This window comes from Ursus maritimus, unplaced genomic scaffold (assembly GCF_017311325.1).
Source record: "Ursus maritimus isolate PB19 unplaced genomic scaffold, ASM1731132v1 scaffold_24, whole genome shotgun sequence".
In the NCBI taxonomy this organism is placed as follows: Eukaryota; Metazoa; Chordata; class Mammalia; order Carnivora; family Ursidae; genus Ursus; species Ursus maritimus.
Genome location: NW_024424897.1, coordinates 19,497,432 through 19,519,397, shown reverse-complemented (window position 1 = coordinate 19,519,397; position 21,966 = coordinate 19,497,432). Strand labels below are relative to the sequence as shown.

The 21,966-nt window shown below is 58.0% G+C and overlaps 3 protein-coding genes across 6 annotated transcripts; 1 reads left to right on the top strand and 2 right to left on the bottom strand.

The window, feature by feature from the left end:
- Positions 1–3,318: 3,318 nt before the first annotated feature.
- LOC103672582 (tubulin gamma-2 chain) lies at positions 3,319–7,850 on the top strand. Its single transcript, XM_008701303.2, has 11 exons — positions 3,319–3,514; positions 3,807–3,919; positions 4,105–4,272; positions 4,583–4,651; positions 5,000–5,079; positions 5,494–5,620; positions 6,222–6,308; positions 6,395–6,544; positions 6,935–7,087; positions 7,177–7,338; positions 7,466–7,850. Exons 1-11 carry the CDS (start codon positions 3,466–3,468, stop codon positions 7,661–7,663), a joined length of 1,356 nt encoding a protein of 451 aa, XP_008699525.1. The 5' UTR covers positions 3,319–3,465; the 3' UTR covers positions 7,664–7,850.
- A 937-nt stretch (positions 7,851–8,787) lies between these two features.
- PLEKHH3 (pleckstrin homology, MyTH4 and FERM domain containing H3) lies at positions 8,788–17,490 on the bottom strand. 4 transcript variants are annotated; one of them, XM_040640579.1, is made up of 13 exons: positions 16,883–17,489; positions 14,865–14,920; positions 14,430–14,509; positions 14,137–14,328; positions 13,894–14,051; positions 13,662–13,782; positions 12,607–12,913; positions 11,835–12,042; positions 11,492–11,628; positions 11,068–11,200; positions 10,419–10,880; positions 9,930–10,121; positions 8,788–9,164 (listed from the first exon to the last, which is right to left on the bottom strand). In XM_040640579.1, the coding sequence occupies exons 1-13, from the start codon at positions 17,042–17,044 to the stop codon at positions 8,988–8,990; spliced, it is 2,385 nt and encodes a 794-aa protein (XP_040496513.1). In that variant the 5' UTR covers positions 17,045–17,489; the 3' UTR covers positions 8,788–8,987. The 4 variants fall into 4 exon arrangements, 3 of the variants coding, with proteins under 3 accessions (XP_040496513.1, XP_040496514.1, XP_040496515.1); XM_040640580.1 differs by having other exon boundaries at positions 11,501–11,628; XR_005837375.1 differs by having other exon boundaries at positions 9,030–9,164; positions 10,444–10,880; positions 16,883–17,490.
- Positions 17,491–19,553: 2,063 nt separating this feature from the next.
- CCR10 (C-C motif chemokine receptor 10) lies at positions 19,554–21,649 on the bottom strand. The gene is made up of 2 exons (XM_040639875.1): positions 21,577–21,649; positions 19,554–20,772 (listed from the first exon to the last, which is right to left on the bottom strand). Exons 1-2 carry the CDS (start codon positions 21,598–21,600, stop codon positions 19,705–19,707), a joined length of 1,092 nt encoding a protein of 363 aa, XP_040495809.1. The 5' UTR covers positions 21,601–21,649; the 3' UTR covers positions 19,554–19,704.
- Positions 21,650–21,966: the final 317 nt, after the last annotated feature.

The following is a 21,966-nucleotide window of genomic DNA, read 5'->3' as shown; positions in this document are numbered from 1 at the left end:
GAGAACTAATATATTCCAAACCAATGACAGATTAATTACATTCTCGTTCCAGGCAAAGGAGAGATGAAAGAAATAAAGTCCAATATTAGTTGAGGTGTACCTTTCTACGAGTTGGTTCTTGATAGTGTCAGTCCTTCCAACTAAACGCTAGGTATCAGCTGCCTGCTTAGGTCCCTCACTGCTGGGGCATGTAGCTAGCGGGAGACGGTGCCAGTGTCGGCAGGCAAGGTAGCTGCTCTGAAGATTATTACTGCTGGGACGGCTACACAGCTTGCATCACCACTGCCAAGGAGGAGTAGCCTCACTGAGACAGAAGCAGGGGCGCCTGGGTGGCTCAGTCGCTTAAGGTCTGCCTTTGGCTCAGTGTGTGATCCCAGCGTTCTGGGATCGAGCCCCACATCAGGCTCCTCCGCTGGGAGCCTGCGTCTTCCTCTCCCACTCCCCCTGCTTGTGTTCCCTCTCTCGCTGGATGTCTCTATCTCTGTCAAATAAATAAATAAAATCTTAAAAAAAAAAAAAAAGACAGAAGCAGATGTCGCTTCTCTTCCTGAGAGCGCTGTGTGGTTTAACTCCATTGCTGACCAAGGTAGCCTGGCCACAGCAGGAGTAAGTGTCTCAAGATCTCCAGAGAACTATTTAGATCAGCCAAGAGTAGCCTTGTCCAGACCAAACATTTTTGAGTTGCTGGTCATACCTCTTGGTTTTTAAAGTTTAAAAGTCCACCATGTGATGGACACCACGGCCGGCCATTACTATGGTGTCGATGATGTAATGGTCCTCTTCACTCCAGGTGCTAGAGTTCGATAAGAAAGTTCTACTATCCAACTTCAAAACAATTTCATGAAAACAAGTTCAAACCACAAACAACTTTGTCCAAAACAAGTTTTCAAAACATGGATTTGAAATCGTAACAAGTCAGTACACAACGCAGGGAACAAGCAAAACTACTACGGGGCATTTGGAAGACAACATAAAAGGACAGATTTATGATACTGGGAAAGGGGATGATTTTTTAACAAGGTATAAAACATACAAAACAGAAGGGAAAAGTAGAATAACTGTGTACATTAACATTTTCTCTATCCCACCAGATGCAGAATGTAAAGAAAGACAAGCCATAGGGGCGCCTGGGTGGCTCCGTCCTTTAAGTGTCTGCCTTTGACTTGGGTCACGATCCTGGGGTCCTGGGATCGAGCCCCGTGTCAGTCTCCTCCTTGGTGGGGAGCCTGCTTCTCCCTCTCCCTGCTGCTCGCCTTCTTGTGCTCTCTCTCTCTCTTGCTCTCTCTCTTTCTCTGTGTGTCAAATAAATAAAATCTTAAAAAAAAAGACAAGCCATAGACCAAGTGACAATATTTGTGACCCATACGACCAAGAAAAAATTCGTAGAATATCTTATTATGTCTAAAAAAAAAAAGCCCAATAGAAAAATGAGCAAAGGATATGAGCAGGCAATTCTGAAAAGTCTAACAACCACAACAAATCAAATCAAGCTCCCTTGTGATCAGATTGTGTGGAAATTACAATCATGAGATCCCATTGGGCGTCCATGGGATGGACAAAAATTAAGATCTGATGCCCCAAGAGTGGATGCAGGTGTAAGGAAACGGAAGCTCCTTTGCTGGTAAGAGTGTAAATTGGTATATCCATCCAGGAAAAAATATGTGAAAACTTGTTAAGTTTGTAAGCCTTCCAAAGAAGATGCACACGGCAGTGGTAGAGATTTTTTCCTTCGTGTTCAGAAATGACCAATCCTGTATTCATTCTATATAACAGGGGATAAATAGAAACAATCTAATCACCCCTGCGTGGGAATAGAATAAACTATTTTATTCATCCAATGAAACCCTATAAAGCAGTTAAAAACAATGAAATAAATCTATATGTATCAACATTGCTAAATCACAAAAATCCAATGTGGGTGAAAAAAGCAGGTTACAAAAGGCTAGTATACTCTGATACCATTTACATAAAATTAAAACAAAAAATATAATAAAAATACAAAAGCATGCTTGTATGTTTAAAATTTTCTGTAATTTAAAATCAAACAGAGGGGCACCTGGGTGGCTCAGTGGGTTAAGCGCCAGACTCCTGATTTCGGCTCAAGTCTTGATCTGAGGGTGGAGGGATCGAGCCCCATTTTGGGCTTGGCACTCAGCAGGGAGTCTGCTTGAGATTCTCTCTCTCCTCCCTCTGCCCCTCCCTGCCCTGCTCTCTCTCTCTCTCAAATAAATAATCTTTAAAAGAATTAAAAAAAAAAAACAGAAACCACACTGAGATACCACTTCACACTCATTAAGATAGCTATTATAAAACAAACAAAACAAAAAATAGAAAGTGACAAGCGTTGGTGAGGATGTGGAGAAATTGGAACCCTTGCACATTGCCAGTGGGAATGTAAAATAGTGCTGCCACTATAAAAGATGGTGTGGCAATGCCTCAAAAAATTAAACATCGAATTACCATATGACCCAGCAATTCTGCTTCTGGGTATCTACCCAGAATAATGAATAACTGAAAGCAGGGACTCAAACTTATTTTAACAACCAGCTCGTGGCAGAATTATTCACAATAGGCAATAGGTGGAAGCAACCCAACCCCCATGTCCATCTACAGATGAATGGATAAACACAAAACGTGGCATATACATGCAATGAAATATTATACATCCTTAAAAAGGAATGAAATTCTGACACACGCTACAACATGGAGTTACCCTGAGGGCATTACAGTGAGTGAGTAAGTGAAATAAGCTAGACACAAAAGGACATATACTATATAATTCCATTTATATAAGATGCCTGGTCAAAATCATAGAGACAGAAAGTAGGCTGTTGATGGGGATGAGGATGGAGAGCTTCTATTTAACGGTACAGGGTTTCAGTTTGGGAAGGTGACGAAGTTCTGGGGATGAATGACAGCGATGATGGCGGAACAGTGTGAATGTACATGATGCCACAGAACCGTACAATTAAAAATGATTAAAATGGTAAAGTTTATGTTAGGTAGATTTAACTGAAAAATAGAAACTGAAAAAGAGACTGGTTTGAACCCAGCCCCTCTGTCCAGAAGAACCACCTACCCACTCACCTACCCGCAACAACCAGCTGACCGGGTCCACCTGGACCGCCCCTCCCCGCCCCCACACCCGGGTCACTACCCCCGCAGCCCCAACGAGTCTCACCGCGCAGGCGCGGAGCTGGGGGGGGGTGGGCGAGCAGAAGGGGCGTGGCCTCACACTGCGCCTGTGCCGAATTCCAGCTGTAAGTGTGGGGAAATGATGTCCAGGTTGGGCTGCCCGGCCCGGCGGCAGCGGGGAGGCCCGCACTGCACACGCGCAGACCGAGCACTCGCGTCAAAAGACGAGGAGAGCGCGCGCTCCTCACGTCCTGCGAGCCCGGCTGTCAGGCGTTCGTCTCCGCCGTGACTCCCGCCGGGCAGAGCTGGCGCGCCCACGTCTGAAGAGCGATGCCCCGGGAGATCATCACCCTGCAGCTGGGCCAGTGCGGCAACCAGAGTGAGCGAGCGAGCGAGCGAGCGAGCGCCGGGCCCCTCCAGTCTCCGCTTCTGCCCCTTCGGGTCCCACCCAGTGCTTGGCATCCTCCAGTCCCCCTTTCTCTTCCATGAACCCCTGCCCTATTGCGCGCGCGTAATGAACACGCCCCAGACGGAGAGCCGCGCCTGGGCTGTGACAGCTCCCAGACCAGGTGTCTTGGGTGCAGCCTCTGAGTGTGACAGCCTCTGAGCCTAACCCTGGGCTCCTGAGGCCTTATGACTAGCAGACCCAGGCATCTCTCCCCATCCCCCAGTTGGGTTCGAGTTCTGGAAACAGCTGTGCGCCGAGCATGGCATCAGCCCGGAGGGCATCGTGGAGGAGTTCGCCACCGAGGGCACTGACCGCAAGGACGTCTTTTTCTACCAGGTGCCCCCAGCGACTTGGCCAGGCGGGCTGAGGGAAGGGCAGGGGCCTTCCCAGACGGGAAACCTGCTGGGCAGAGGAGCCAGAGCGGCTGGCTTGAGGACGGAGGGCAGGCAGGAGCCAGAGTTGGGAGGATGGAGGACTGGGCTTTAGCTGATTGGGCCCCTCTGCTGGACTCCCCTTGACAGGCCGACGATGAGCACTACATCCCCAGGGCGGTGCTGCTGGACCTGGAGCCGCGGGTGATCCACTCCATCCTCAACTCCCCCTATGCCAAGCTCTACAACCCAGAGAACATCTACCTGTCCGAGCATGGAGGAGGAGCTGGCAACAACTGGGCCAGTGGATTCTCGCAGGTATCTGGGTGGCCATCCCAGAAAGCCTTGATGTTCCCGCCCCAGGGCAAGGCAGGCTCAGGCAGCCTGGGGATTTGACCAGACCAGACAATAAATAAGAGACAAAGGGATAACCTGACAAGAGGGACAGCCAGGGAGAGGCTTATGCAGACTGCAGATCATTTGCAAAATAGCTTTATTGGGCTGAGGGTCACAGCTGAGGCTCTGCTTGAGGGTGGCAGCGGTGTCCCAGGGTAGAGTTCTTGGTGCTGAAAAGAGATACTCCCTAGAACCCTCATCCTGACCCTCCCTTCCATGTCTCTCTCTACAGGGTGAGAAAATCCATGAAGACATTTTTGACATCATAGACCGAGAAGCAGATGGAAGTGACAGCTTAGAGGTGAGGCTCTGCCCCGCTGAAGGAAAAACAAGGCTGTAAAGTGCTGGGGACAAGTCAGGACGTAGCCCGAACAGGTGGTGTGATGGGGGCAATTCTACTCAAAACTAATTTTTTGAGCATCATATGTGAGGTATCGAGGTAAATAAGGTACAGTACTCGTCCTCAAGGAGATCCTAATCTCGATGGCATCAGCTCCTTAGGCATGAGTCTTCCTTCCCAAGGAGTGGCAGCCTGGATGGACACAGAAGGAGCTTTGAGACATGGGTGTGTTGGGAGTGGGGAATGAGACAAGCTTGAAGCCTCTCCCCCACATCCCTGGAGACTGCCTCTCCATCCCTCCCCCTGCAGGGCTTCGTGCTGTGTCATTCCATCGCTGGGGGGACGGGTTCTGGCCTGGGCTCCTACCTTCTAGAACGGCTGAATGACAGGTAAGCCTGTGTTTGGGGAGAGGGCATGAGCCGTGGTTCCCTAAATAAGGTCTTTCCTTCTTATGGCTTTTTCCTCTTGGACTGGAAGGCCTGGCACTGTCGCTTTGAGTCATTGGTAGGAACAGAGCCTGGCCATCCAGGGAATATCTTGGAAGCAAGAACTCCCAGGAGGGGGTTTGCCTAGGAAGAGGAAGGACCTGCAGGGTTTGATGGGTTTGATGCTTTAGGTTTATTCTTTTTGGCTCCTGGGCTCTAAGCACTCCGTTCTGCCCTTGCCCCCCTTTTGTACCAAGAGCTTGGTGACACTTGGAAAGGAATGGCCCTGTTAGCTCTAGAGAAGACCAAGATGGGCAGTGATGGGGGTCCTTCCAATTCACTGTGTCACATTCCCCTTTCCCTCTTCTTCACCCCCAGGTACCCCAAGAAGCTGGTGCAGACGTACTCAGTGTTTCCCAACCAGGACGAGATGAGCGATGTGGTGGTCCAGCCCTACAACTCACTGCTCACGCTCAAGAGGCTGACCCAGAATGCAGACTGTGTGGTGAGCACTGGAGAGGGAGTGGGGGGCTTTGGTCCATCTCCTTAAGCCAGTGAGACATGGACACCCTGCCCTTCCCAAGCCCCTGCCCAGAGAACAGAGGACCAACAAAGCCATACCCGGTGGCCCAAATTATGAACTAAGGACTTGACTCCAAGTTGCTTTTAGTCCCTTTAGGCAGCAAGGCTCTCAAGAAAGTGTATACGCCCTGACATATGTCCCCAGTTAGCCTATTTAATGCCTACGCATGCTTAAATTCTCAGCCCAAGGGTCACTTTCTTAGACCTTCCCTGACCACCCGTTAAGGTCAAATTCCTTTGCGTATTTCAGACTGTAACTATACTTTTCTCGGAGACGGACCACGCTTGTTTTATCCTCCATGGTGTCTCCAGAGCCAGGCACAGTGCATGGCAATGGGGATAATCATATTTATTTACTGGATGGCAGAAAAGTGTCTTGTGATGCCCCAGAGACAGTAGTTTCCCTTTTAAGTTAGCACACCTACATCCTGGTTTTGTAGTTTAGAGGGGGCTAAGCTAATAACTTATCTCTCTGCCCCCTTTCTCCTCAAAAAGGTGCTGTGACCCTCTTCTGTCCCCCCCAGGTGGTGCTGGACAACACAGCCCTGAACCGGATCGCCACAGACCGCCTGCACATCCAGAACCCGTCCTTCTCCCAGATCAACCAGCTGGTGAGCCCCCACTCCTGGACTCTCTGGACTGGAAACCCCACCCCTCCCTGGGGCCAAGGCCCATGACACGGTGCTCCTGTCCCCAGGTGTCCACCATCATGTCAGCCAGCACCACCACCCTGCGCTACCCCGGCTACATGAACAACGACCTCATCGGCCTCATCGCCTCGCTCATTCCCACCCCTCGACTCCACTTCCTCATGACGGGCTACACCCCGCTCACCACGGACCAGTCGGTAGGAGCAGCCCCAGCAGGCCCTGCCCTAGCCTTTCTCTCCTCCTGCTGCCCCAGGAGCTGCCCTTTGCGGCCCCCAGAGGCTCTGTGCTCAGGGACTGGCACAGACTGTGCGACTCCGCGCCGCCCTGGTCTCCTCTCTCCTCTGCCTCTGGCTCCCCGCAGGGCCCGGGCTCTGGGGGCCTGCTGACACTCCTGCACAGGGGTAGGACCTTGCTGAGCAGAGGAGGGCCGAGGTTCCTGGTCCCACAGCAGAGGCTCAGTGTAGACCTGAATCTCGAGACACCGCCCCAAGAGACCACACTGGCCCGAGTTCAGAGTCTGATAGGGCTCAGGCATCAGACTGTGCCCTGAGTGCCAGCCTGGGCCCTGTGGCCCGCTGTCCCCTCAGGTGGCCAGCGTGAGGAAGACCACGGTCCTGGACGTCATGAGGCGGCTGCTGCAGCCCAAGAACGTGATGGTGTCCACAGGCCGGGACCGCCAGACCAACCACTGCTACATCGCCATCCTCAACATCATCCAGGGGGAGGTGGACCCCACCCAGGTAGGTGAGGCCCCTTCGTGCCACCCCCGGAACCCACAGGGGTAGAGGAGAGGCTACCACCACCACTGTTGGGTGCACCCCTCCCCCAGGTCCACAAGAGTCTGCAGAGGATCCGTGAACGGAAGCTGGCCAACTTCATCCCCTGGGGCCCTGCCAGCATCCAGGTGGCCCTGTCGAGGAAGTCTCCCTACCTGCCTTCAGCGCACAGGGTCAGTGGGCTCATGATGGCCAACCACACCAGCATCTCCTCGGTGAGCCTAATGTCCTGGGCTTCTTTGACCAGTCTGTTCCACTAGCCACTCTTATCATCCTGCCCCATTCCATTCCAGCCCCTTATCTTGTGCTGGTTCCCATCCTGGAGATTTCTATCTCTTTCAGCTCTTTGAAAGTTCCTGCCAGCAGTACGACAAGCTGCGGAAGCGGGAGGCCTTCCTGGAGCAGTTCCGCAAGGAGGACATCTTCAAGGAGAACTTCGATGAGCTGGACACGTCCAGGGAGGTTGTGCAGGAACTTATCGATGAGTACCATGCGGCCACACGGCCAGACTATATCTCCTGGGGCGCCCAGGAGCAGTGACTTCCTCCCTACCACTTCCCCTGGACAGTAAGCATAGTTCCCATAATGCCTGGTCCCTGTGACCCAGATTGCCCTCACCAGAAACCTTTCTAGGTTCATCTCCAGCCCAGGCGCTGGCCCTACTTCCTCCCTTGTCTGCCCTGACCCTTGATATGCTTGTTCAGCTCTAATAAAGTAATAAAGCTTTGTCGTGGCTATAGTCAGAGCTTGGCTGTGGATACAGTCAGGGCTCGGTCTGTGAATATGGGGGGGATGATCCATTTTCCCTCGCGGTTTCCAGGTATGTGGCCTTTACCTGCACTGGCTTCCTACCACTAGTCCAGGTCTCAGTGTGGTCACTGTTCCATTGGCATACGCCCTAGAACCAGGCTGCTCTACCAGAGTCAGCCCTACCTCTCAAGATTACAGAGAGTGACTGAGGTCTGCTCTGTCCTCGGTGCCTAAGCTCCTGCCCCAGGATGGATCAGTATTGCCCTAGACTCTTCCACTCAGGGAGTAGGCTGTGGGGGCTAGTGAAGGAGGGTCTGTAGCATTCTGAATGGGTCAGGAAACCTGGGACTCTGGATTCCCAGTGCCCAAGGCTATCGGATCCTTAGGAATGCAACCCAATTCAACCTAACTTGCTAAAGCAGGAAGGGAACTCAGGAGTAGGCTGAGCCCATCCTGATAAGGTATTGATCTATGCCGGAGAAGTTCTTGGGTCTGATCTTGCCCCAAGCTTCTCTCCATTCCAGACCCAAAGCAGTAGACACACCGAAATGGACCCAATGAGGGCCCAGAAGCTGGACACCGGGGTAGGAACTGGGTAGTGTCAGTTGATGACTCACTGCCTTCCGGCCTCAGGGACGCCAGGAGGCCACCCCTGTGGCACTCAATGGAGAAGCGAGTGTGAGTAATTGCCAGCTTCCAAAAGTGCCCTGTTGCCTGCCCCACCCAGCACCCTGTGGCGCCTGCTGGCTACGAGGAGGTTAAATCCAGAAGGTCAAGGAGGGTGGAGCCCTGTGGTGTCCAGACTCCCCTCAGTGTTGGTAAAAGCCTGGAGTGTGGGCGTCCCCAGGGGTGGAGCTCTGAGCTCTGGGGCTCTAACTTGTCCCACTGACAACACTCCCACAGGAAGAGTTTGTGTAAATAAGGATTTTTTTTTTGCTTCTCTTCTACAAATAAATTAAGAAACAAACTAGAAAATTGTCTGCACCCATTGCAGCCCTTGGGTGTGGGGTGTGCCCTGTCCCTGCAGGGCCAAAGGGTCCACAGTTCCCTCAAATCTCAGAGCAGTCCAGGTCCAGGCTGGAGGCAGAAGGGAGGTCGTGACCTCTTGGCAGGCTCAGTCCTGCAGCTGCCCCAAACAGCCAGACTGTCCCTGGGGCTCGTCCAGGCCCGGGTGCTGGCTGGGAGGGGAGGTGTCTGGCAGGTCTTGGCATGGAGGAGAAGGGCTGCTGGAAGGCCTCTCGGAGGAGGGATTGGGCAAGTAGGCATTCACCAGCTGCATGATCTCTTCCACCTAAGAGAGGGCAGAGGGCAGAGGGTAGTAGGGGCCACTGGGTTCTCCTTTGTCTCCTCTTCCACCCAGGCTCTTCACCACGGCCTTCCGAGAGCTGCCCCCGCAACCTTTCCCTCCTCACCACCGCGCTCTCCTTCATTCGCTATGTGCCAGTCACACTTGGGTCTTTCTGCTTCTCTAAGATGCTGTTGTCATCTCTGGGCCTTTCTACCTGCAGTATCCTCTACCTGGAATGCTGTTCCCCCAGATCTTCCCGGGGCTAGCCTAAACGTCCCTTCCAGTATCCCTTCCTGACTGTCCCACCTAATGCTAGGACCCCTTCCAGTCACTTCGTGTCACCCCCCCCCCTTACCTTGGTAGCATTTATTACTGTCCTATAGTTTTTTTTTTTTTTTAAGATTTTATTTATTCGACAGAGACAGAGACAGCCAGCAAGAGAGGGAACACAAGCAGGGGGAGTGGGAGAGGAAGAAGCAGGCTCCCAGCGGAGGAGCCTGACATGGGGCTCGATCCCAGAACGCCGGGATCACACCCTGAGCCGAAGGCAGACGCTTAACCGCTGTGCCACCCAGGCGCCCCTACTGTCCTATAGGTTTTGATTCCTTATTTAGCGTCTGACATCCTGCTCTAATGTAGGCGCCTTGAGCTTGTCTTTGATCACTGCTGCATCCCCAGTGCCTAGAGCTGTACCTGGCTCAGTGTTTAATAAATGTTTCTTGACATCCCTTCCCTCCCTTCCTCCTTCTACACCCTCTTCCCACTCACCTGGGGACTCTGCAGGAGGAGCTGGCTCTCTCCCACCCTCAGTGCCAGGGTGTGGGGGCCCATTAGCTGGCAGGCGGCCACATGGCCATAGCTGACACTGTGGATGGGCTCTGTCTCACCCGGCCGGGAGAGGGACATGGCCTTGGCTCCCAAACCCAGGCATAGCTTCTGTGGAGTGCCCCCACCAGGCTCCTACGGACAGATAGGTAGAGTCAGGGTGGAAGGAGGGGACCCTGCAGCATTATTTTTGGTGGGGGGAGATGGCTGTGAGCAGGGAGTTTCCCGGTCCCCTCTGTGATCCACACGGCGTGTGTGGTGGGGCTTAAGGCTCCGGAGAGGTGAGAGCCCAAGGGCCAGTGACTCCTGGGGTTTGAGATGGGCAGCTGTGCTGGGCGCAGGGAGCGCAATGACCCACAGGGGGGCCTGTGGCTCTGGGGCAGAGGTGTAGGGCTTGGGCCACCAGAGTCCCCTCTCCCTTCTCCCCCTCACCGTGCTCAGCTCCAGAACGTCATACCGAGCAGCGCCGAACCCTGGACACTGCGCCGCCAGAGCCAGGTAGGCGGCCATGGCCTCAGCTCGGCCCATGCCCCGAAGCCGCTTCCAGCCGCCCAGCACAGCAGCCGCCGCACCGGCACCACCTCCTCCCTCGCGGGCCAAGCTTCCCGCCGTGCCGCCGGCCCCGCCGCCGCGCCGGGTCCGCTCCGCCCGCCTCTTGGCCAGGCCCGGGCTCCAGATTGCCCCGGCCAGCAGGGCGGCGGAGGGTGGAGGCCTGGGGACGGGGCGCGGAGGGTCTTCCCGCGGCGGGGCCGAGGGCGGCAGCAGGCGGTCCAGGCGCGGCAGCGGCGCCCTCGGGGAGAAGTCCCGGTGCAGGCTCTGCAGACGCAGCGCCGCCAGGGCGCGCAGCGTGTCGTCGGGCGGGGGCGGCCGGCCGCGCAGCAGCAAAGCGTGAGCCTAGGACGAGGCATCGGGTGTTAGCGCGGAAGTGGCGGCGAAAACACCTTGGGGTGCAAAAGCTGAGGTCTGGGTTCGAGTAAAGCCTCCCGCGAGTTTGCCATGACTGTTAAATGTGACGGCCCGGAAAGCGAGGGGTTCAGGTTGGGGGGGTCTTTTTGGCGGCGTGAATGCCGGAGATCCTCACCTGCTCAAAGAGGAAAGGCAGTTCGTGACTGTCTGGGGACAACCCCTCAGGGTGCAGGGGCCCGTGAAGACGCAGACATAGTCTCCAACCAGAGTCCGGCGAGTCGTCCAGCCCGGCTTCCTCCGCCGCCAAACTGCAGAAGAGACGAGGACTCGATGACACGCAGAAGCGGGACCCCCTCCAGGGCTTGGGCCACCGGGGGCGGGGGTGGGGGAGGGGAGGGGCCATGCTGGGGGCGGGGCCAGATGTTTGGGAAGCCTGGAAACCCGACTGCAAACCGCCCGCGGGCAGGGCCCCTCCGTGAACCAGCCAACGTGACTGTGCAGGGCAAGGGGCCTCCGCTCGGTAAACGTTTGCACAGGGATTGACCAGAGCTGAGAGGCAGAGAGGTTAACGGAGAGCGGGGCTGGGGCTGGACATTTACTTCTCAAACCTGGTGAGCACGTCGGCTACGAGAGTACCCCCAGCCAGGGCTCGCTCCTGGGCCCCTCGCTGCTCGTACAGCGCGAATGCGTTGCGGCTCCGGGCCAAGCCCAGCCGCCCCACCAGCTCTCGAGCAACCTGGAGGGGAGGAGGCATGAGGGGAAAGTCAGACCGCGCCGGGGTCTGGCCAACTGGAGGGCGCTTTCGGGTCTCCCAGTCCCGCCCCACACACTCCCTCCGCAAGTGATGAATCTCAGACTTGGGCAAATGTAGGGCCCAGGCACCAGGACAGCCGGGCATGGGAAGGGGGGGAGTGAGGTTTCAGGGGTCTTTTCTGGCCTTACCTCGCCCGCCGTGGTGTGGGAGTCTATGGCCACAGGACAGGCACCAGCCCCCGGACAGTGCACGGTGCACAGCAGCTCCTGCCGCCGGCTCAGCGCGGAGATCTCCGCCAGCGAAGGCACCAGCTCTCGGCCGCGCGTCCGGCCCAGCGCTCTCCTGATGAAGCGCGCATATTCCGCCAGTTCCGTGTCCGGGAGCGCCTGCTCCGTCCTGAGTTAGCGAGAACCCGAGGATCAGTGTTCGGGGGGGCTTTCCTTCTCCCCCTCCCTCTCGCCTTCTTATTGTATCCTTTCTTCCCTCTCATGGATTCCCTCCCTTCCGACGCTTAAGGGGCTTGAAGGTAGCGACCCGCTCTCTTCTGAATCTACCCTTGGACCACCGCATGGAGCGGAATTACTTTCTAAGGCCCCGACAGCTCTCTGCTAACTGCCCCCTCCCACTTGCCAAAGTCTCCACGATCCTCCTTCGGGTTGAAATCCAAAATCCAGCCCCATTCCGCTCTGCAACTTAAAAGCCCTGGCTGAACTGCCTCAGCCCTCGGAGGAACAGCAACCCTTAGTAATTTTTCTGCCCAAAGCGGGGCGCCTTTTGTCACTCCTCCGCCCGAAAGGGGGCTATGATCTTGTAATTCCCACAAAGACGCTGTACATATTAGCAGCGGTCAAGTCTCTTCCCTTCCCTAGGTCTAAGTTCTCCACCCGCCAATTTGGCAAGGCCTGTCATTCTCTCCCAGCCCTGCAGCTCCCCGCCCTTACCCCAGCCCTCCCCTCTCACCTCTCCAGATGCCCCAGGAGGTGCCCCCGTACAGCTCCCCCAGGCCGGAAGGTGCAGCTCATGCAGGTGAGGAGCTGCCAGTACCGAAGGGCCGCGGGGTCGTGGGTAGCGGGGGGCCCCGGAGGGCCTGCGGGGCCCGAGGTCTGCTTAGCCAGCTGCAGGAAGAGCTCGTCGCGGAGCGCGGGCAGGTCCCGGCAGGTCTGGAGCACACCCTGCATCAGGGGCCCGGGGCGCCGCGCCCCCTCCAGCGCCTGTAGCGCCAGGAACAGCCGCACCGCCTCCTCGCGCAAGGGTGCGTAGCCCGGACCTGCGGGAGGGTGGGGGCGGAGGGACGGTTTGGAGAGGGGACACAGAGCTGGGCCCTGGAAGGAAGGCATGAACCAGGGAAAGGTCAGAGGGAGTGTAAGGGGGGCAGGGGGTGGCAAGGAGGGGAGAGTACGAACGACAGGAAGAGTGAAGGGAAAGCAGTGGTCCCCACTGAGCCTCCCAGGCACCTCCCCCTCCGGAGCCACTAAGGCTGCATTCTGAGTTAGTGAGCTGCAGGGGCTGACTAAAGGACACAGGTGCAAACCCCAGATTCTGTAATTGGGCACTAAGAGCCATCACCACGGGCCAGAAACAGGCTGGACGGGGAGTCAGGAAACAAGGGTTCTTCTCCCAGCTCCCCTTAATCTTCTAGTTTTAGGACCCAGACTAGTCACTATTCCTTTTTGGGATGAGGCATAGCTGGATGAGGCCAGCGCGTTCTCCCAAAGTGCTGGCTTTTCCAGCAGCTGGAAACATAGTAGGACAGGGTCTTAAGAGTAAAATGAAAAATAGAGTGTAAAAACTCATGAAGGAGTATCAGTAGTGGGAATGAGACCCATAGAGAAGTGGGGGGGGGGCTTTTTTCCTGTGCTGGCTTCCCTCTCCTCCACCCTGGGTATCAGTCTGGTCAGCTTCCATTCTCAGCCCTTTGAAAGTGAGGGGCGGGGACCCCTTTGGACTTCTAAGTCCCTGTCAGGCGAAGCATTTGGATTCCCCATCCAAGGGACTGGAGCCATGCCACCACTCACCTGGGGCGCTGACACCGTAGGGCAAGGGCAGGAGTGGAGCATACAAGGTGCCACTGGTGTGCCTCAGAATTGGGTTCCGACGGTAAATAAGGGCCACGGCTTCCGGGTCCCCGCAACTCTCCTAGAAGCCAGGGAAGGAGTCACAGGGATGGAAAAGGGGGCTCCCCATGAACTCAGAAAGCTTCTGGGTCCACTCCCTTCCTCCTTCTCCACGAAGTCCCCTCTTTCACACCTGAATGTCCCTAAGCAGCAGCTGGGTAGGGGTCTCCAGCGGCGCCTTGGACGCGATCACTTCTCTCAGCGCCACCCCCCAGCGTTCCGCCTCGGCCTGGCGCGGGGAGCAGAGCCGGACGCTGTGCTTCCGGCCAGACACGGTCACTGACCACAGACCTGGGGAAAGAGAGGCCATGGAGGGCAATGAGGGCCGGCTGGGGCTGATGCGCAGGGAGGTACAAGACTCCCCACGAAGTCTCACCGGTCTCCTTGGGACGGCGCTCCGGGCCGGTCACCGAGCACAAGCTGGTGAGCACGAGGCTCCCGAGGCGCCGCGCCCCCTTCCCGCTGCTACTGAACTGGTCCAGGGAGTCCCGGGTGAGCACGAACCAGGCCCGGCGCGTGGGCAACCAGGGCCTAGCCCCTCCTCCGCGGGGCTCTCGGTACAGCCAACCTGGGGGGAGGGGAGGGAGAAAAAGGGGCTGAGCAGGATAAGACGTTATCCCCTAGAGGGTTGGGATTGGTACTTCCAGAGTGCATGAGGTGGGTCCCCACCTTTCACGACGACGTCCGGGTCCTCCTCGGGCGGCCCCTTCTCCGGAATGAGGCTCCGTGTCTCCTCCCAGCTCTGCAGCCTGGGCCAGAGGGGAGGAAGGGTTGGGTGAGGCTGTCAGTCCTGCACCCCGCCTCCAGGGGGCTCCTCAGTCGGGGCTCCCCAGACAGCGAGGGGAGCCTGCTCCCGGCCTGGACACCCCTCCCCCAGGCTGTGGGAAACGCTGGGCCGTTCTGACCTCGCACCAGAAATAGCCCAGACCCCCCCTTTCTCCCCGCGCCCCCAGTCGGACCGCCCCCCCGGGACCCCGGCCAAACCACAGCGTCCGGCGTAAGGCCTCTCCCTTATTGCACAACTGCGGGAGGCAGACGGCGAGGACTGGGGTCCCGGGAACAGCCTGGGGGCTTCATACCCTGAGACGCAGGGGCCGAGCTCACCTGTCTGAGACCGGCCCGCTCCTCACCGGCTGAGTCAGCGTCACGTCCAAGGGGCCCTGGGGAAACAGGCGGGAGCAGCCCTCAGCATCAGAGCTGTCATCGCAAGATGCCCGTGGCTTCTGCCCCCAGGACAGCGCTGCTCAGGGAATTGAGGGATCAAGGAGTGGGGTTGTGACTTTGGGGGAGACAGCTGAAGCCGTGAGGTAGCCCCTTCTGCTAGTCTCTACAGAACAGCCCCAGCGAAGAAGTCAAGTCTCCAGCCTTGTCTCAGCTTTCCTTTGAAGATTTAAATCAGGGCAGCATACGGTGGGAGCACTGTGCAGGGAGTCCAGTCGGGAGACCTGGGTTCCAGTAACAGCCTGACCACTAACTCGAATCACTAACTGGCTGAGGAAACTTCACAGATCCTCTCAGTCTTTGGGACCTAGCTTCCCCATCTTTGAAAAGAGAGAGGTGGATGAAAATCCTTCTTGTTGAAAGTCACCCCCTCCTCCTCATTTTCCCTTCATTGGCTGGCAGACAGGCAGGTGGTGGGCACAGAGGTGAATGAAGGGAAGAGGGACTCTTTCAGTATAGGGCTTTCTCCAAGAACTTCTTATGTCCTCCCACAGACACCCCTGAGACTCAGTGGTAAGCAGAGACCCTCCCCCTTTGCTGGGGCTCAGGGAGGGCAGGCTGGAAAATGGCACACACTCTCCAGGGGAGGTACAGTTCAGGATTTTGCCCTTCTCCCCCCTGCCCTGGAACTTCAACAGAAGACTGGGGTCTGAGAGAGGCCAAAAACCCGTCCAGGAGCCGGGTCAGGCAGGAACTGTGCCATCGTCCCATCGCGCCCAGACTGCTAAAGCCAGGAGGGGGAGGGGGGAGGGGGGGCAGGGACACCTGTCCCCAAGCTCGGGGGAGGGGGGTGGAGGTGGAGCATGAGGGAGGCAATGGCGTGGTTCACAGAGCCGACCCTGCCCAAGCTGGAAGCTTGGGGACGCCTGGGTCCTGTGCCTTCCTGGGACGAAGATCCACCTCTTTTCTGGAGGGTCCAAGAGGAGTTCTTAGCCACACCACCGCGGGGGCAGGTGCTGACCACTCTCTTAGACCAACTCCCCTAATCGCAGTCCCCTGCTTCCCTCCCTCCACCCCCCTCTATATTTATCCGCCCTCCGCCTCCGCCAGGTGCTGGCGCCGGCCCCAGCGGCGCAGCCCGCCCCACCCGGGCACCGAGCCACCGGGCCTGCTGGGGACCCCTGAGCGGGGGATGGGAGCCTGACCCAGGCCATAGCACACGGAGTCTGGTTGCCGGTGTGCAGGGGAATCCGGGAGGGGACGTCAGGGTATGGAGGTCTTCCAGACTAATCGAGCCTCAGTTTCCCCACGGGGAGATTCCGCAAAACCGGGCAGCCAAGTGTCCCTCACCATCCCTCAGGGATTCCCCAGGAGCCTCACCAGGGAGGGCCGAGAGTTCTGTCTTGGGTGGCAGGGTAATGACGAGGGGTCCTCGAAGAGTTGTGGCCCCCAGCTCCCTCTCCGTGGGGTCCCTGCCACGGACCCCAATCTGAGGATGCTTTCTCCCCCTCTCCCAGGTCCCCGCGGCGGGAGCTCCGGCATCTGGCCCCAGCACTCAGCGCTCACGAACTGGGAGCGGAACGGACCCAGGCGTCCGAGCCGCCCAGCCGGCCTCGCCACATTCCTCGGCGCTGGCGGAGGCGGAAGGAGACGGGATGGGACGCGGGCCCGGCGGGGAAGGGAGAGGCAGGGCCAGGTCGGGCCACGCGTGACGCCTCCCCTGCCTCAGGGCCCCTAGCAGGTGGACAGCGCCCAGCATGCGGCGCGAGGCCCACAGGCACATCCCGAGTAGGGCTGCTCCTTGAGCTCCCGGGGGCTCCTGGCCCCCCAGGCAAAAACCTCTCCCATGTCCCCGTCCGCCAAGAGCACGGCGTTTGGCTGGAGTCTGGAGCAGGATCAGACGTGACGGACGCTTGTAGTGAGAGGGATTGAGACAAGGCTCCAAACCCCCAGGGACTTACCCTCCCGCCGCCCGCTGGACTCGGGGTCCGCAGCTCAAAGGTCTCCTCGTCCTCGTCCTCGTCCCCGTCCCCGCTAAGCTCGCCGTCCCCGTAGTCCCGGTGCAGAAGAGTAAAACCTCGACGGCAGCAGAGGAGCCACCACAATCCCCCGGGGAGAGGCATCCGGGCGAGCAGCCGGGGGAAGGGGGCGCGGGCAGCCGGGCCGAGCTGCAGGGGGTCGGAGAAACTGGCGGGGCTCCGACCCCAGCAGGGGAATGATGCAGCGGGAGGAGGGGAAGGGAGAGGGGGACAAGGAGGAGGCAGTGTCTGGCGCTGGGGTGCAAGAGGTCGCTTTGTAGAGCCTGCGGGGGGCTCGGTGTCTGGGCCCCTGGAGGGGGAGGGGGAAAGCGTCCAGGGCTGGGGGGGGGGCAATGTCCGGAGCTGGGAAGTAGTGTCCGTTGTAGTGTCCAGCCTTGTGGGGGGCAGTGTCCGGTGCAATGTCCGAGGTGGGCAGTTCTCCAAGCTCCAGGGAGGGTCGTGTCCGGTAGGGTGTCCGGTGGCCGGGGCCCGGGCCGCGCGCGCTGCGCTCCCTGCAGCCCCGGGACTGGCGCGCTAGGGGCGCGAGCACAGCGCCGGGACCCCGCCTCCCCAACCCCCTCCCCTCCGAGCACCCCCCTTCCCTCTTCTTTCTCTCCTCCCTTCTTTACAGGGCAGGGTGCAGTTTTCGTCACAGCCTCCCCTGCCCAATCCCTGTGCCTGGCGCCGGGCGCGGCCACCAATCAGGCCACTGAAACCGCGGCGGGTTGCATCATGTGCCCCTGGCTTGGTGACAGCGGGGAGGAGCAGAGGAATAAGGAGGGAGGGGGCGGTGCGATGTCAGCCACGCCCCCGTCCCTGAGGTCGGACGCGGAGTGCTAGTGATGTCACGGAAGCCCGCCTTCATGCCCTTGTTTTAACTCTTGCCTCACCAATCAACAGATTAAAAACCCTCTCGAGAAGGAGCTTTGGAGAACGAAGGGCATAGGGCATAGAGGAAAGTCCCGACTGCGGCTCTCTGAACGCCTGTCTCGTCTCAGGGTTCCTGAGAAAGGAAAGCTCTTTAGCTGCCTGCGCCAGGCACAGCTCTAGAGGCGGCCCCCCGCCCCTCGATGGAGTAGTCCAATTCTTGGGTCTGAGTCACCTTTTTAAGGTGAAGAAGCTGAGGCAGAGACTCGGGGAAGTGCAGACCCAGGTCGGAAATAAAACCTGATTTCGAGCGCACAGCTCACTGAACTCCAGTGGGGAGAGTGATTTAAGATTCAAGGGAATTCTGCGGTCTTCGAATAGAACGGAGGCCTCTCAGACTGAATGGCCTGAGGTTCTGTGTCGGAAGGGGTTAAGCGAGGCGCTAAACGGACGGGGCGGGGCGGGGCCGGGCCGCGGACGGGGCGGGGCCAGGGCGACCGCGGGCGCGCGCGTGCGTTGCTGACTCAGCGGCGATTCCCGCGGTCTCCGGTGGAGGGTTCCAGGTTGGCCCCCAGTGGCTGCCTTGTAGGACCTTGGGGGGATCGGCGCCATCTCCGGGCCTTCCCTGGATCCTGTCCGCTGGTGGCGGTGGCTTTCGGTCTCAGCCGCCGGGGGCTCTAGGAAGGAAGGCTAGCCCGAGCTGGGCGGGGCGGGACAGGGCGGGGACGTCGGGCCAGCGCCTCCCTTGAGACCTCCCCGCCACGCCCCGCCTCTCTTGCCCCGGGTCCCCAGACTCTAGGCTGGAGTGGTCGGGGCAGCTTTGCTGACCGGATATTAAACTGCGAGACTTGTCGCACGTGAACACCATCCTGCCTACCGCGCTTCTGTAAAACAAAGACCAGGAATCAATGCGATCGTCTCTAGAGGCCATCCCGGCCTTGCCCTCGCCCCAGATGACAGTGGCCAGCATTGAGATTTCCCGAGATGGAGACATTTGAACCATATACACTCTTCCCTGTTTGGATCCCAGGCCCTTGCCTGCAGGAAAGTTCTTTCTGATGTCTAACCTCTCTCTTTCCGGGAGGCTCAGTGCATTTCCTCTGACCCTGTCCCGGGGGCAGATGGAGAACAGCAGTCACCCCCACCCCCACCACGCCCATGATAAAGACTCTGGAAATTTTCAAGTTGGAATTCTCTCCTTGGTTTTTTTCCAAGGTGAAAAACTTCATCTCAACTTTTTAAATTACCTGTTTCTTTTTTTCTTTCTGCCACAGAACCTTAGAAGGCACCGTAAAGTGGTCATCTAGTCCAAGAGCCTACCCAAAACCGGAATCTCCTGGCCACTGCCCCCACCTACCACCACACCATGCACAGGCACACACAGTCCCCAACAGCCTTGGCCTGGACATTCCAGAGGCCAGGAACTCGGTACTTGCTAAGGGAGCCATTACTGGATAGCACTGTGGTTGTTAGAAAGCTCTTCCTTGTGCTACTTTAAGAGGAACCCCAGCCCTCCTCTCCTGGCAGCTTTCCCGCCTCACATCTTGTTCCGCAGAGACCAGGTGAAGGTGGAGGGGGTGACAGTGCCTAGAGCTTCAGCAGGCTAAGCAGCTCTGCACCCCCACCCAGACTCTCAGCGCCTTCCACTCAGAGCCAAGCGAGTTGAAGGGGGAGGGGAAACCCACCGGTTCTGCCCTGCTACAAATCACTTCCAAGTCGGTGACTCAAAAATAGTAACAGTTGTTGGGTTGCATCTCATTTCCATGTTATCAATTTAATGTGGCAAAGTACAGAAGCAATTCCTTTAGGTCCCTACCTCCTTCTCAGTGTTCCCCCACCTTCTCCCCTTTCCCACTACCCTCCCTGGAATCCCGCCCTCCCCGCCTTGCTTCGCAGCCCTAGTAGTCCCAGGAGGAGACACTGTGGGTCTCAGTGGGAGCCGAACAGGAAGAGAGGCGGGGCCGGCGGGGGCAGCGGCCGCGGGGGTGAGGCCCTGGGCTGCAGCTCCCACCCCGCAGCAGCCTCCGCAGGTCCTGGCGGAAGCGCAGGCCCAAAAAGGCGTAGAGCACGGGGTTGAGGCCGCAGCGGGCCAGGGCCAACCCTCCGGTCACCAGCAGTGCCAGATCCTTGCGCTTGCTGGCAGGGCAGCTCCGCTCGCGGGCAGCCAGTAGGTCCGCCGTATCCAGTAGCAGGGCGAGACTGTAGGGCAGCTGCAGCACCACGAAGGCCGCCACCAGGGCCACAACGACGCGCAGCGCACGCCGGCGCTCGGGCCCCCTGGCGGCCAGCAGCGTGCGGCCCAGGAGCGCGTAGCAGGCGGCCATGACGCCCAGCGGCAGCGCGAAGCCCAGGGCCACCTGCGCCACGGCGCTTGCCCCCTTCACCGTCTGCGTGAGGCCCTCGGGGAAGACGAGACGGCAGCGCCGCTGGCCTTCCCGCGGCCCGTCCTGGCTGAAAAGGAGAGCAGGCAGCGCCAGAAGCAGCGACAGCAGCCACACGATGGCCGAGACCATGTGCGCGCGGCCGGGAGCAGAGGGCCTCGGTGCCGCGGGGAGGGCCCGCGTGATGGCCACGTAGCGGTCGGCGCTGATACAGGCCAGGAAGAGGAAGCCGGCGTGGAAGGAGGCTGAGTAGAGGCCTGAGATGGCGCGGCAGGTGGCACTTCCCAGACTCCAGCCCTGCAGAGCCCCGGCTGCGGCAAAGGGCAGGGTTAGGGCCAGTAGAAGGTCGGCCAGGGCCAGCTGGAGCAGGTGGGCAGAAGTGGGCGAACGGACAGCACGTCGGGCTGCCAGGTGGGTGGCCAGGACCAGGCCATTGCCAGCCAGACCCAGTGCAGCCACTACCAGGGAGACACTGGGTTGGAAGGCCCTACTGAAGGCCTGGACATCCGCCTTGTAGCAGAGCTCTGGCAACGGCTCCACCGAGTATGCCTCCTCATCCTCCCCAGAGTAGGCGCCCCTAGAGATCTGGGGAGGTCAAAATGAGAGAGACCTAATGAGACATCTTCCCACACACCTCCTCCTCCCACACATAACTTCCAAGCTGGGAGCTGCTGTGTGACAACAGTGTAGAGGGAGAAGATACAAACTCTTCTCCAAACTCTTCCTAACACAACCTCCAACGGGCCTTGGCTTCCACTGCAGCCCTCCTGACTCTGCATCCAGCTTCCTGGCGGACCTTGTCCTTCCTTTCTGGATCTTGGTCGCCTAATATATAATGTCGAGATTAGAAATCCTGACCACCCCAAGTGGCAGAGTTGTTTGAAATAAGAAAGATAATGGATGTGAAGCGTCTGTGCTCTCCTTAGGCCAAGGTTTCTAATTTTAATAACTCTTGGAGCTTCAGTCTGTTTGCAGCGCCCTCTCCTGGAAGGACACGCACATGCAGGCTTTGCCTCCGAGCTCGTCCCTGGACTCCAGGCATGGTGTGGAGAGGCCCCCCCTCCCCACCCCACCTCTAACCTCCAGTACAGGTACACTGAACTACTTATGCCGGGGGGGGGGTGCTCAAGGGTTGGGGCTCAGGTTTTCTGATCTCTGTTTCAACCTCGGACCTCTAGGTTCAGCTCTCTATTCCCCTCAGCCCAGTCCCATCCCCCAACCCCAGCCTCACATCACCAGCCCCGTCTATCTGGGAGGTCCCTGATCCCAGAGCGCTCCAGATATTCTGAATAGGTCAAAGCATGGCAGAAGCTTGTTACCAGGTGGAGAATCCCATCCCTTTGCCTACCCTCCCTCTCTATAACCCTTCCCCCCAGCCCTCACTCCCACCTGCTCTGCGGGCTCCGTCCCCATCTCTGGCTACACAGGTTTCTGAGGTATAGCCACTGGGGAGAGAAGTTAAACCAGTGGGACAGGAAGGAAGGGGCGGGGAGAGGGACCAAGAGGGCGGTGGGGATTAGGGTCTGTGGGTTCCCTTTACCTAACTTTCCCATTCCACCCCCTAATTTTTTTTTTCCTCTTTCCCCTGCCAGTAGAAAAAGAATGGGTTTGGGAATATCATTTGCTAGCTACCTGTGTGATCTTGAGTAATTTTACCTCTTTGAGCCGCAGGTTTCTCATCTGCAAAGTGGAGTAAAGTAAAAATGTCGAATTCACAGGGTTATGAGGGTGCCTAGGACAGGTGCCTGAAGCATAATTTGCCTTCAGAAAATGTTAGAT

Coding starts and splice junctions, on each gene's coding strand:
- LOC103672582 (XM_008701303.2), top strand. CDS start 3,466: ATGCCCCGGGAGATCATCACCCTGCAGCTGGGCCAGTGCGGCAACCAG. Junction 4,652..4,999: donor ATGGAAGTGACAGCTTAGAG/GTGAGGCTCTGC, acceptor CTCCCCCTGCAG/GGCTTCGTGCTGTGTCATTC. Junction 6,545..6,934: donor CGCTCACCACGGACCAGTCG/GTAGGAGCAGCC, acceptor CTGTCCCCTCAG/GTGGCCAGCGTGAGGAAGAC.
- PLEKHH3 (XM_040640579.1), bottom strand. CDS start 17,044: ATGCCTCTCCCCGGGGGATTGTGGTGGCTCCTCTGCTGCCGTCGAGGT. Junction 14,052..14,136: donor GCGCCGTCCCAAGGAGACCG/GTGAGACTTCGT, acceptor CTCTTTCCCCAG/GTCTGTGGTCAGTGACCGTG. Junction 9,165..9,929: donor TCCTCCTGCAGAGTCCCCAG/GTGAGTGGGAAG, acceptor GCCCTCTCTTAG/GTGGAAGAGATCATGCAGCT.
- CCR10 (XM_040639875.1), bottom strand. CDS start 21,600: ATGGGGACGGAGCCCGCAGAGCAG. Junction 20,773..21,576: donor GGACGGAGCCCGCAGAGCAG/GTGGGAGTGAGG, acceptor TGACCTCCCCAG/ATCTCTAGGGGCGCCTACTC.